Below are 14,148 nucleotides of genomic sequence, written 5' to 3'. Positions count from 1 at the left end.
TGATGTTATGGGTTAGACACTAAAAAAGACCACCCTAGATTTCTCTGCCGCTCATAAATGCGGAAGTAATCGTTGGTTAACCTAGGCTGTCTTGTGCGTCTCCACGTTTCCCGATTGGTCAAATTCACCCCAACCACGAGAACACGCACAGATCTGAGCTGAAAGCCTAGTTTGATAAATTCATCCTTGCGTGAGTTTCGTAGTACCACTCAACTCTGATTGCGACGTTCGTATTTAGCAATCCAGGTTATCCAAAGAAAACCTGGTATGTTCAACGAGATTCGTAGTATACCCCACTGGTCCGCAGAGTATACACAAACACACACACACACACACACACACACACACACACACAAACACAAACACACACACACACAAACAAAGAAACAAACACACTGACATCTGACATGTATATACAGTGAGGAGAAAATGTATTTGATACCATGCTAAAGTTGCCTGAAAAGAGGAATAGAAAATCATCATTTGACAATTGATCTTAATGTCTTAATTCAAAAAATGAGCTCAATGAGCATCAAACAGGATAATAGGCCTAATGGAAAAAGCACCATGCCAATCTCTAGCTATGGTGAAGGGTATGTGATGATGTGGGGCTATTTTAATTCCAAAGGCCAAGGGAACTTTATCAGGATGCATAATATCTGGATCCATGAAATAGCTGGCCTTTAAAAATAGTCAGAAAAGAGTCAGACTATCGATGCACATGTCTGTGTTGATAGAACAATATTAGAAATAAAACTAACCTTGCATCGCATTGCTATAGCCTACTTTGTTCCCTGTATGTCAGTAGCGGATTGATATTGAGAAACTACAGTCCCTCCAAATTGAATAAATCATCATCGAACTATTCCTTTAAGATGGCCATGCTGGTGACCAGCCTGTCAAGCTTGACAGAGATGGTCAAGCTGTTTTGCTAGAATGGCCAGTAAAAAACAGCAATGTAGACAGGCAACACCAACTAAAATGACCAGCTTGAGGTGGTACGACAAGCAAAACCAGCTGAATTACCATCGTAAGCTGGGTAAATCAGCTGAAGGTATGTTTTTGCAAGAGTTTTGCTGGTCTAGCTGGTCAACCATCATTAGGGTGGTCAAACAAGCTGGTTAACAAGCTGGTCAACAAGCTGGTCAATCAGCAAACCACCTTAAGCTGGTCAGGCTGTTTTTTTCAGCAGGGTAACTTCACAAAGAGAATATAACAACCTGTCTGAAGGTTTTGTTAGTTTGTAATGGTCTCTGTGTGTGTGTGTGTGTGTGTGTGTGTGTGTGTGTGTGTGTGTGTGTGTGTGTGTGTGTGTGTGTGTGTGCAGATTAACCGCAGTGACAGTGACAGCTCCACACTGTCTAAGAAATCCCCCTTTGTGAGGAACGCTTCAGAGAGACGCAGTGTTCGGATGAAGAAGGTAACAGCACTTGTTTGATGTGTGTGTGTGTGTGCGTATTTGTTTTTTGCATGTGTTTTTCTTTAATGTTGATTGTTGCTAAATGTTGCAGTGTTCCAACTTAAAGGCATGCAGTCAGTGCTAGTTCTGGCACAAGGTTCTAGGAACCCTGCAGGTCTATCTGATTCTGAGGTTTCATAATTGTTCTCTGAAAAGGTTCCTGGTTACCTCCTGGAAAAGTTCACCCTCTGTTGTGAAAAAGGAAATGTTTGGTTTGTTTGTTTGTTTTGATCTGTTTTGCTGAGAGGATCAAGTGTGTTTCTGAGTAAGCAGTAAAGCTCCGTGGAGCTGAACACCATCAGCTGCAGCTCTGACAGGGAACACACACACACACACACACACACACACACACACACACACACACACACACACACACACACAAACACCGGGATGATATTCGATCGATTAGTACGGACCAAACTGTTTTGCCACTGGCAGGGCCAATAGGAACACTGGACCTGGGCTGGTGACCTAACACTGACGTTATAGGTGCTCTCAATGATGGCGGTCCATGCTGTATACATTAATGTGGCTTTTGTGGCTGCATTGTTAAAACGTTACACCGTGTCCTAACTGCAAGCGACGCGACCGAATGCGTGCGACAAAATCAGTTCCACCCCTGTATTTTCAATTGGAATGTCCTGACTGAATGCGATGCGACCGAACGCGACAAGTTGCTTTGCTACGCGTCTTCTTCAACCCTGTTTTGTCGCACTGTCCTTTTTTATTTTTGTCGCGTCGCGTCGCCTTGACATTAACTTCTTCACGACATAACAAAGGTTCATTAAAGAATGTTAACGGATACAATGTGGACACAAACTATCCGACAGTCGCGCAGTCGCTTACAATTACGACACGGTGTTACATTACATTACAAACATGACATTAACACGTTGCAGTCTATAAATCCCATTTTAAGAGTGCCAGGAGTTCTGGAGTTGTCCCTTTGCTTTGCTTCAGTGTTGTCTGGGAGTAACCAGGAAACAGTCAGAATGTGTTATTGTGGTAACACCAAGAGAAAGCACAAAGAGATCTGATGTGAACCTTTGCTCTCTTATTATCTCTCTCCGTCATCTCTCTTACATCCTCCTCCTCCTCCTCCTCCTCTCCCTTCCATCTCTCCTCCTCTTCCTCCTCCTCTTCATTTCTTATTAATCTCCTCCCCCCTTCCTCCTCCTCCTCCTCCTCCTCCTCTCCTGCACCCGTGCTGCTGTGCTCTCTAGCCCCCCCTGGTGGTGCGTGGGCTGGAGCACACGGCGCTGGACCTGGAGCTGGATCTGCAGGTGGTGCGGACGCGGCACGTTCGGCTGAGTCAGGAGCTGCACGTGCTGCGGGAGCTCAAGCAGCAGCTGGAGACGGCCAGGCAGCAGGGCCAGCAGCAGCTACCGGCCTGGGTCCAGCATGACGAGCGCTTCCACACACTCCTCAGACAGGCCGAGAGACAGGTACGCACACACACACACACGCACACACACACACACACACACGCACACACACACACACACACACACACACACACACACACACAGGTCAGGCAGCAGGGCCAGCAGCAGCTACCCAGCTGGGTCCAGCACGACGAGCGCTTCCACACACTCCTCAGACAGGCTGAGAGACAGGTACAGGTACGCACACACACACACACACACTCAGGCCAGATTATGGGGCTGGATTCAGTAGCATGAGGACGGAGATGGAGGAAAATGACTCAAATCAGCAGACTGCACACACTCAAACTCTCCTCTCCTCTCTATCCCTCTCTCTCTCCCCCTCTGTCTCTCTCCCCCTCTCCCCTCTCTCTCCCTCCCTCTCTCCCCCTCTGTCTCTCTCCCCCTCTGTCTCTCTCTCCCTCCCTCTCTCCCCCTCTGTCTCTCTCTCCCTCCCTCTCTCCCCCTCTGTCTCTCTCCCCCTCTCTCTCCCTCCCTCTCTCTCCCTCCCTCTCTCTCCCCCTCTCTCTCTCTCCCTCTCCCCCTCTCTCCCTCCCTCTCTCTCCCCCTCTCTCCCTCCCTCTCTCCCTCTCTCCCTCCCTCCCTCTCCCTCCCTCTCTCTCTCTCCTCTCCCTCCCTCTCTCTCCCCCTCTCTCTCTCCCCCTCTCTCTCTCTCCTCTCCCTCCCTCTCTCCCCCTCTCTCCCCCTCCCTCCCTCTCTCTCCCTCTCTCTCTCTCCCTCTCAGACGGCGGAGGAGGTGCTGCAGGAGCAGCGTGTTGAGAGGATGATGCGTGTGGCTGCCAAGGACGTGCACAAGATCAGAGGCCAGAGCAGGAAGGAGACGCCCGAGATGCAGACCTTCAGGTGGGACACACACACACACACACACACACACACACACACACACACACACAGAGACCTTCAGATGGGACACAAACACAGACACAGACACAGACATGGTTCATTTCTACTGTTTGCCGGCCAGACATTGAGCTGGTGGTGTAATTTTATTCCATTGTTTGTTGAATAGCAGTGCATTTGATTCATGAAGTCCCCTCACCTCCACACACACACAGACACACACACACACACACACACACACACACACACACACACACACACACCCCCCTGTAGGCTCCAGTGGACCACTAAATGTCAAATGAATATTAGACACACACCCACAAACTGGTCACCATCTATCAGGCACTATCTATCTAGTTGTAGCCACGTATACATACACACCACACACACACACACACACACACACACACACACACACACACACACTCACACTCTCTCTCTCTCAGGGCAGCATGTGTTGGCTGCGTAGTCTCTGCAGTTAATCAGATTGATGTCCTCTTTTATCCATGTGCATCTCATTCCCCTGAGTCCCCCTCATAAACTAAACTACTGTACTCCTGTCAACACTGCTGTTTCTCAACACACACACTCTCACGCACACACAGACACACACACACTCACGCACACACAGACACACACACACACACACAGACACACACACACACACACACAGTTAGCGCTGCTTCCTGATGACTCAGCTTTTCCTCTCCAGAGAGAAGATGGCGTTCTTCACACGGGCCAAGATAAACGTTCCCGACCTGCCATCCGACGACGTGTAGCCGGAGCGCTCCAGTATTCCCCGAGTCCTCCCCCTGCTGTTTCCATGGAAACGCGGGCCGGCAGGGCCTCTGGTGGTGAAGTGAAGTGTGTGTGAGAGATGACGTCCGTGGAGCTGGAAGCAGATCGGCTCTCCTCTGTAGCTCGCAGACTTGCAAATCCACATAGGTTCCTTTTTTTTATTTAAAATTAGTAACAAGATTTTTTTTTTTTTTTACAGTGTGTAGCATTGTTTTCTGTTACTAATGCGTGTGTATTTTGGTATTCTGTCATAGGGTTATGTTGTGTTAGGATACACACTTGTCGCGCTCACTCACACACACACACACACCTGTCCTTTGACGTGTAGGAACACCAAGTACTGCTCCCTGAGACAAGGGGCAATGCTACTTTAAACACAGACAGACAGACACACACATACACTCACACACACTCTCACACACACGTGAGGTACTGGCAGTAGGACAGCGTTCCCATTAAGCACAAGTTTGGCTGTTGCTACCTCCCTCCTCTCCGACCACACACACACACACACAACACACACACACACACACACACACACACACACACACACACACATACACACACATGAGGGGAAGCCTGAATTGATGCTAACGTTAGCCATGGCCGGATGAGTAGCATCCACCATTTGGCTCTGATAGCTGTGCCGAATGTGCCCCCCCAGCCCCCCACCCCCCCTCTGAGACTCTATCTGACAATGACATTCATGTGTACAGTCATGGATGACCTTTGACACTTGACCTCTTGACCTCTGCACTCTCTCCCCGGGGTATCCGTTAGTAGCATCCACTAGACTGCACTTGCTCACGCACGCTCTCAGGTAGGATATGGGATAGTTCATGCACTTTAAAAAAGGAATCCAGAGGTAGATAGGGAGAGAGAGAGAGAGAGAGAAGGATGGGGCGGGTTGAGAATCATTCTTAGAACACTATGAACAATAGCACCATGGCGATGTATCTTATGTGACCTTTGACCTTTTTTTAACTGGCTAGATTGGTAGTCACCCTTCTGCAAAAGAAGAGATCCGTGTGTGTCCGTGAGGAGATATGATTGATTTAGAATTTGAAATTATTTGAAGATTAATGGAGAATTCCAAGCACCTGCAGCGTAATCGGTTTCCTTTAGTCCTTGAGAGCTAGTAGTTCCTGTCGCTCCTGCCTACTTTCCTTGCTCCTGTTTCTCAGACACACACACACACACACACACACACACCCGCACACACCCGCACACTCACATACAGGCGTGGGGGTGAGTGGAGAGAATGGTACTTCATTTCAGTTTGGACGGTCAGACAGCATCTGTGTGAGGGATGTGTGGTCCATCTGGGGAACACACACACACACACACACACACACACACACACACACACACACACACACACACACACACACACACACACACACACACACAGATGACTGCTTTTTGGAGGGGCTGGATATGTGAAGGCGGGGTGCCATCTGTGAATGCTTCTGTAAGTAATGTGTGTGTGTTCATGCTTTTGTTGGAGAGAGTGTGTGTGGACCTACAGTGTGAAATAGCATGTGTGTCTGTGCAGGGTGAGGTGTGAGAGTGTGAGAGAGAGATAGACAGAGTCCTGCTAATGCGATGCTAATGTGTGTGAAATAATAGATGTTGAGTTGCCATTGCTCTGCTCCCAGACCACAGGGGTACACACACACACACACACACACACACACACACACACAGGGCTCCCTTCTCCTCCCTTACGCTGGCACCCTGGTCCGCTCCCGTCTCGGCTGGCCTTTGGGCTGCGAGGTTGAATTATGTATGGAATACACACACACTCTCTCACACACACACACACACACACACACACACACACACACACGCTCCCTCTCATACACACTCAGCTTACTTTCTCATCCTACATACGCACACACAGTGTCTTCCTCACACACACACACACACACACAGCTACAGGGAGCCATCTGGCTTTGAAGGAGACTGCTGTATGTCTGTGCTGTATGTCTGTGCAGTGTTGATTTGCTTCAGTCTGAAGAGATCTTCATTTCTCAAAAGATTAACTCCACGACACACACATGCTACTGCGGTGCATTCTAAATCAGAATGCAGGATATACGCTTTAATTGGCTGCTTTGTATATTTTATTGGAGAGAGATGTTTTTCACTTCTGTGTATGCGGTAAATGTGGTTTGCATACTGTAAACAAGTGAAGTCCTCTCGTAATCTCATATCAGACGGAAGTTCAAACAGCTGAGCTTCGACGAGATTAAAAGAAGTCTTTAGATTCCCAGACTGGCGTATAAATAAGTTAAGAACTGCGCTCAGCTCCACTACATACTGTACATATCCCCTGCGCTCCAGCACAAACTGAGCAACTCTTTACACGCTTACACTAAATCAAAGTGTGTAAGTGTGTGTAAATGAGACTGCACTCCTACTTCACATCACCCTAGTCAGACACACACACACACACAGAGAGAGCCTTAACAGCATGCTGCAAATTCCTTGATCATTTGTAGTCACAAAGTGTCCCCTCTGCCCATTCTGAGGTAGGAGAAGCTTTAGGGTTTTATTTTGTTTTCAACACTAGAGAACAAACGTGCAGCAAGAACGTCTCTCAACCTCAGAACTTTGAGAGGCTGGAGAACATTCCACGGGTGCTAGAACTGGAGCATACTCATTCCTGACAGGCGTGGGCTTTAGGGTTCTGCGTCCAGTCACCCTCTACTGCCCTCTACTGCCAAGATTCCATCTCACACACACACACACACACTACTGCAAGCATTCCCTCTTCCACACACACACACACACACACACACACACACACACACACACACATTCACACACTACTGCAAGCATTCCCTCTTCCACACAAACACACACAACTACTGCCTGCAGCCTGTCGTGTCAACATTCCCCCCTTGCAGCGCTCCAATACTGTGCTTTGTAGAGAGGGAGCAGTGGCTGATGGGTAGTTGCTGACTCATTCTGGATCAGACACCAGCTGTGTTGGGAAGCCCTGAGCTCTGGGTATGAGCAGCTCTCTCTACTTCCGTGTGTGTGTGTGTGTGTGTGTGTGTGTGTGTGTGTGAGAGACACGTCTCCTCAGAGTCTGTGCCTCGCTATTGCTTGTCAGTTTTGGCTCAGAGAGTGTGATGTGTGTGTGTGTGTGTGTGTGGGGGTGCATTGGTGGCATTGGTGCTGCTGTTCTACCTGAGGTCCGGAATGACTTATTATGACACGGGCCGTTCACCCAGAAGCAATAAGACCCACCGGTCCAGTCAGACTCGTGTTGGCCAAGCAGCCCAGTGGACACTGCAGGCCAGGCTAAAGGGCCCGTGGACACATAGAGTTTGGGCTAATGACTGGAACACCGTTGATTTCTCATAGATGTTCATGTGTCTTCTTCAGAGCCTGATTTCTCATAGACTTTCATGTGTCTTGTTCAGAGCCTGATTTCTCATAGACTTTCATGTGTCTTGTTCAGAGCCTGATTTCTCATAGACATTCATGTGTCTTGCTCCGAGCCTGGTGCTGTTATAGTGGCAGATGGATCATGTCTCTTTGAAAGCTGCTTGACGTGAGCGTCGGACTCTCGGGATATGTGGTGGTGATGGCTGATGTTCAACTGTAATGGGTGTTTCCCTCCTGATCTCGGTGTCATGTGGACCAGGAAGCATCAGGTTAACTATAGGTCGACACTAGATCTACATTCCATTGTTGTTAGTGTGGTGCTGCTGCTGTACAGATGTTCACCAGCTTTCCTCCCTCAGACATATTTTCCCTCATTGTAGATCTCCTGTCCTGTCCCTCCTCCCATACTGCTGGACACGTCTCCCAGAGGAGCATTTTGGAACACTAAAGGGCCGTTCACACCAAGAACGATAACGATAACTATAAACAAATATCGCTCTCGTTAATATGAATGACAGCGTTCACACCTAAACTATAACGATAACGACATGAAGAACAATATCGTTGTTGATCACTTTCAGAGCGATTTTGAGAACGGCCCTTAAGTAAGCACACATAGCACACTAGGAAACCACATAATAGCACACTAGGAAAGCCCATGTAGGGCCTTAGGAAAGCCCATGAAGGTTACAAGGAAAGCACATTTGGGAAAACCCATGTAGGACTCTAGGAAAGGTCATGTAGGATACAAAGAAAGCACATGTTGGATACAAGGAAAGCCCATGTAGGAAACTAACTCTGCTTAGCTAACTGCTGTCCTACAGGTTAAGGACACTGAAGGAACTTTATGAAAATGGCTTAAATTATCCACAAGGGGGCAGAGTTGTGAAGAGTCTGGAAATGCCAGAGAGGTGCGGAGAGTTGTTAAAGCGCAATACAAAGTGCACACCTAACATTCAGCTGGAATATACACCACACCACACATTTCTACTTCTTACCTGTATCATATCAATGTGTTATCAGCATATAGAAATGATTAGAAAATTATGAAAAAATGAATGATGTAAACATGAATGAGGAACTGTATGTATGGACCTATACTCCACCATGTTCGCCCCTCTCAGAGGTAAGGGTAGGTGATGCGAGATGTTTAACCTCTCAGAGGTAAGGGTAGTTGATGCGAGATGTTTAACACTAATGCACAAACAGTTTTCATTTTTAATTTCGGTTGGAGGTTCTTCCAGAGTTCTGGCTCAGGCAGGGTAGAACTCCAGAGAGCGGCGGACTTAAGAGAGTACATGTACTACCATATATTGGTTCTACCTGCGCAGTAAAACAGGTGATCTCACTAATTAGCTGATCCACCTGGCTGAAGAGTGGTGCTAACTGGAACTATCACAGTGGTTTTATTGCCTGAGGGTTTTCCCTGTTCCAGATGTCCTTGGTCGAGGTCAAGAAGATGGTGTATGGTGGTGGGTTGTTCTTGATCGAGGGTTGAGTCCCAGTGTGGATGGAGGACGTGTGTGTGTGTGTGTGTGTGTGTGTGTGTGTGTGTGTGTGTGAGTAAATATGGCCTTAGGGGGAGGACTGGATGCATGTGGGGGGAGTCTGAGCTCTGGGTCCGTGGATGTTACGTACGGCATGTGCGCTCATCTCACGAGGACCACTTATGTGATGTTTTTATTTTTTAATCTTTCACTTCAGTCTGATCTTTCAGTTCATCAGCACAATCAGACATTTTACATGACCAAGACCCTCGCTTTGCTTAATCAATTTTCAAATGAGAAACGATCACTATCACTTCTCAAGATGGTAGAAACAAAAGATTGTCATTGTAGGTTGATCTAGAGGTTTCTGTTTGTTTTCCAGGTTTTTATTTTTTAATCAGTTGTGTAAATGGTGGCGAAGACCTCAGTCTTTCCACTGAGACGGTTGTGAGAAATCCAGCATGTATTTATTGCACTTTTGTGATTTGGGTTTGTTGTCTTTCTTTTCTCGTGACTCCTAAAAGCTGTGAATTTGTTTTTGTTTTTGTTTTGTTTTTCATCGACACTGTACTGTCAAAGCAGAATTGTACATATGTCACCAGCACAAGAATGTTTTGTAGTTTCACAACAAATATAAAAATGTTCTTTTCTTCTATACTTGTCTGGGCCATCGCTGTGTGTGTGTGTGTGTGTGAGAGAGAGAGAGAACACAATTACAGGCTGAATTAACAGCATATTAATCAGAGTCAGCTGCTGATTAACTGTCCTGTAGATCTGTGTTCAAGTTCAGGTAGTTTATTGCCATTTACTCATAAAGGGCATTATAAGCAATGGAATTCCTTGTGCTCGAGAGCCACCTCAGCTTTAAAGAATAAATGAAATAGTAGTAATGAAAAAGTGTGTGTGTGTGTGTGTAACTAGAAGTCTCTAGTCCTCAAGTCCAGTCATTGTGGTGGAAATCAAGCAAGTCAAGTCGAGTCCTTTCAAGTCAAATCATTTCTGTCAAGCTGTCAGGGAATTACAGAGTGCTATAAACACTATTAAAACAGTAAAAGACAGAAAATGACATTAAGAGAGGGAAAAACATACATACATAAATGAAGAGCTCTTTTCCAAAATGCTATAAATGCATTTCTGAAAACATTAATAATTCATGTTATTTAATTATGTATTTCAGGTAATATCAATAAAAACTGCAGTTGTTTTGTTTTGATTGAGTAAAGATAAATCAACTAAACATAACCCAATACAGTTCCTCTGAAATTATTTGGAAAAAAACATTTAAAAAAAATAATTAATGAAAATACAAATAAAAAAAAAAAACGGTGGATATAGCGTTTTGGAAAAGAACTCTTCAAATACACACATGCACGCATCAAACAGGAACAGACATTGCCTGTGCAGCCTCTCGCCAGTAGGTAAGTAAAAAGTTATTTAAAAAAAAAAAAAAAAAAAAAAAGGCTGGTAGTATTTTCTGATTTACTGAATAACTAAACAAGACATCCATAATTCCCTATCATATCATAAAACGCTGCTATTTCCTCCAGTACATATGCCATCATGATGATGCCAGGGACCCCCTCTTGTTTTCGATCGTGTTTGAGACACAGCTACGCTGAAAAGACACATTTCACCATAAAGCATCACATTACCTTACCCTTTCGGCTCAGGAGCAGCCTTCATGATGATATGAAAAGTGACTTATGTTCTTCGTTTATTTTCTCACATGTTGTACAATAAATCAAACCACCAGTGAGAGGCAATGCGTGTGTCTTATTTGATATGAGAGGGCGCCAGCGAGCCTTTTGCACACACGGACAGTAAAAAATAAAAAAAATAAAAGAGGCCTTTTATTGTCAAAGTAAAAGTCGGTCATTTGGTTCGGATGCATACTATTTTCTAAATGTCATCATATGGCCATTTATTTATCCTAAATGTTTTATTTCCTCAGTGTCAGCCAACGCATGGCTAGTCAAAGCAGGTTGAATGGCTACATTATTCATATTTGTTTTAAATGGAAAGACTGTAGCAGGTTTGTGAAAAAAGGAACACGGGAAAGTTGACAGAGTTCACGATGCGTCTGACGTAGCCTGGGCCTGCCCCGCTCGACTGTGATGTCACAATGAAATAAATTATCCAAAGTTCTCCTCAGCAATATTTCATTCAGTTGATCGCACATTGATTACAGGGAAGCCCATTTCTGAAAATGCTCTGGTCGAATTGAGACATACCTGATCTATAAAGAATTGTATTCTTTATAGATCAGTGAGATGAGGTAGGTAAATCTCACCTAGCCATATCCATTACTGGGAATTATTTATTATAGATAATAATAATAATAGAAATAACAACATGTCATTTAGAAAGTGCCTTTCAGTGATAAAAAAGCTTGCTATTTAATATCTAGAAAATGGTGAATTCCAGTGAAAGACTGGTTGCTGAGGAGCAAAGTGGCACACATGATGATGGTAAGGCTTTATACCCCCTTCATTCTGTTTTGTAACACGAAATGTAGCCTACGTGTTGCGATATCAAAATGAATTTGTAACCTGTAACCTAAATTTGTATTGTTCTGTCTGTATAGCAGCTCCGCTAACACCTCCCTCACCCTCTGCGAAGCAAAAGATGGTGAAAGTCCACACCGTGAGGTTGCCTGAGGGTTTGTCAGTCTGTACCTACTTAAAGGACATGGAGAAAGAGTATGTGTCTCATTTTGTCCTACCTGAAATAGTATTTTATAATTTAATCTGCAAAAGCACTCAAATGACATATTGTACCTCTTCTGTAGGCAATGGACAGCTATTTCTCAAGGAACCATTGGCCCTGTGAGTGACTAATCTTTTTAAAATATGTTACCAAAAATAATTTTACATACCTAGAAATATGATTACAAGGAATTACCAGTGAAATGAAAACGCATAAAATGCAATGTAAATATGTCAAACATGTGTTGATAGGGTAGACATAGTGGTTGCTAAGTTAAATAAAGTGGTTGCTATGAAGGTTGCCATGGTGATTATGTTAGTTGCTTGGGCAGTTGCTAGGTTGACATGACAGTGGTTGTTTGGTTGTTGCTAGGGTGATTGATATGGTTGCTAGGGTGCTGCTAAGGTAGACATGGTGGTTGCTATGCTGGGTGCTATGTTGGTTGCTATGTTTACAGTATGGTAGTGGTTGCTAAGGTAATTAAGATTGTTGCTAGGGTGTTGCTAGGGCTATCACAGTGTTTACTATGCTATTTAAAGTGATTGCCTTTGTGGTTGCTATGTTGACATTACCCAGTAAGCACAAGAATGTCTGCAAGGCATCTTGAAGATGTGTTCGAAAGGTCTGCTGGACGGCTGTAAGATGTATTCTAGAGAGCGTTTGCTCATCTGCCAGACGTATCTGATACGTCTTGCTAAGATCTTCAAACAGCGTTTAGCAGCCGTATCCCAGATGCTCATCAATACGTCATAATAGGACATCCATCTCCCTAATGTCTTACAAAGATCTTATAAAGGTATTAAATATGATAAAGATCTAGAACTACGACACGCATTCTCAGTGAGATGCCGCCGCTGTTTGTAAGATCAAAATAAGACGTTCTAAATGGAACGCGATGTAATTAAGCTGTTCAGGGGCCGTATTACAGAAAAATATCCTAAGTGCTTGTCCTAACTTAAGTTAAGTTTCAAAGATAGGAAAAATCCTATCTTCCTATTACAGAAGCAGTTCCTAAACTCATGGCTGTGTCCTATCTCATCTCAGACCTCCTATCTTATCTTAAGAATTCCTAACTGTAACTGTCAATCAGATTTTTAAATCGGCAATCGTCCTGTCATGCCTGTTTCTATGCTTAGAACGTAAACAAGACTGCCTGTATCTATGATTAGAATGTCAGGTTGCAAAGACGGTGTTCCAAAGAGTCTTTGACAGTTCGTTGCTCAAGATGGACAAACCATAATATCAGAGAGAAAATAGGCTAGGAAGGAGCAATAGGCTATAAAAGACAGAAAGAGAGTGATATTGATTAATTTGATGTGCTGGATAAAAAGATGAAATACTAAAATATCTTAATGAATGATAATAATACATAAGTCTATTATTCTATTATTATAATTGATAGGCCTATTTATTTGTTGTAAATGTTATACATGTTTGAAAAGACATAGCTTATACATTTTATTTAGCTTGTTTTCACTTAATTATTCTATTTAGTGAAATATGATTCATGGTGTCCCAAACAGTCATGTTCCTCATCTTATCATAGGCAACCCAACAGGCCTGTTGCAGTTTGGCAGTTATTTTGCAGTTAGGACAGGGCCTGTGCCATCCTAAGTTAGGATTCCTAAGTTAAGAAATTCTTGAGTTAGGATGGTTCTGTTATGGCCAAATTCCTATCTTAAGTTAAGATAAGATTTTGTCCTAAATGCAGTTAGGACAGTTGCTTCTGTAATACCAAAGATCCTAAATGCCCTCCTAAACTGAGATAAGATAGGATTTTCAAGTTAGGAAGTTTCTGTAATACGGCCCCAGATCTTGCAGGCGTCTTGGAGACGTATTTGTCTCTATTTGTGCTGACTGGGTATGATAATGGCTGCTAGGCTGACATTATAATGGTGGTTGTCAAGTTGTTGCTTGGGTAATTATGTGAGTTGCTAAAGCAGTTGCTAGGTTGACATGATAGTGGTTGTTTGGTTGTTGCTAGGGTGATTGATACGGTTGCTAAGATGTTGCT

At 44.4% G+C, this 14,148-nt stretch overlaps 1 protein-coding gene across 1 annotated transcript in view; it reads left to right on the top strand.

The window, feature by feature from the left end:
- wwc1 (WW and C2 domain containing 1) overlaps positions 1–10,083 on the top strand; it is a 52,203-nt gene extending 42,120 nt beyond the window's left edge. The window contains exons 20-23 of the mRNA XM_062537269.1: positions 1,328–1,420; positions 2,683–2,904; positions 3,629–3,747; positions 4,457–10,083. Coding sequence (XP_062393253.1) covers positions 1,328–1,420; positions 2,683–2,904; positions 3,629–3,747; positions 4,457–4,523 — 501 coding nt within the window. The 3' untranslated portion in view covers positions 4,524–10,083. The remainder of the gene's footprint in view (positions 1–1,327; positions 1,421–2,682; positions 2,905–3,628; positions 3,748–4,456) is intronic.
- The last annotated feature ends 4,065 nt before the right edge of the window (positions 10,084–14,148 follow it).

Source organism: Sardina pilchardus, chromosome 5 (assembly GCF_963854185.1).
Source record: "Sardina pilchardus chromosome 5, fSarPil1.1, whole genome shotgun sequence".
Taxonomy (NCBI): domain Eukaryota; kingdom Metazoa; phylum Chordata; class Actinopteri; order Clupeiformes; family Clupeidae; genus Sardina; species Sardina pilchardus.
Note: the sequence above shows the minus strand (reverse complement) of the source record. Positions and strands in the feature narration are given on the sequence as shown.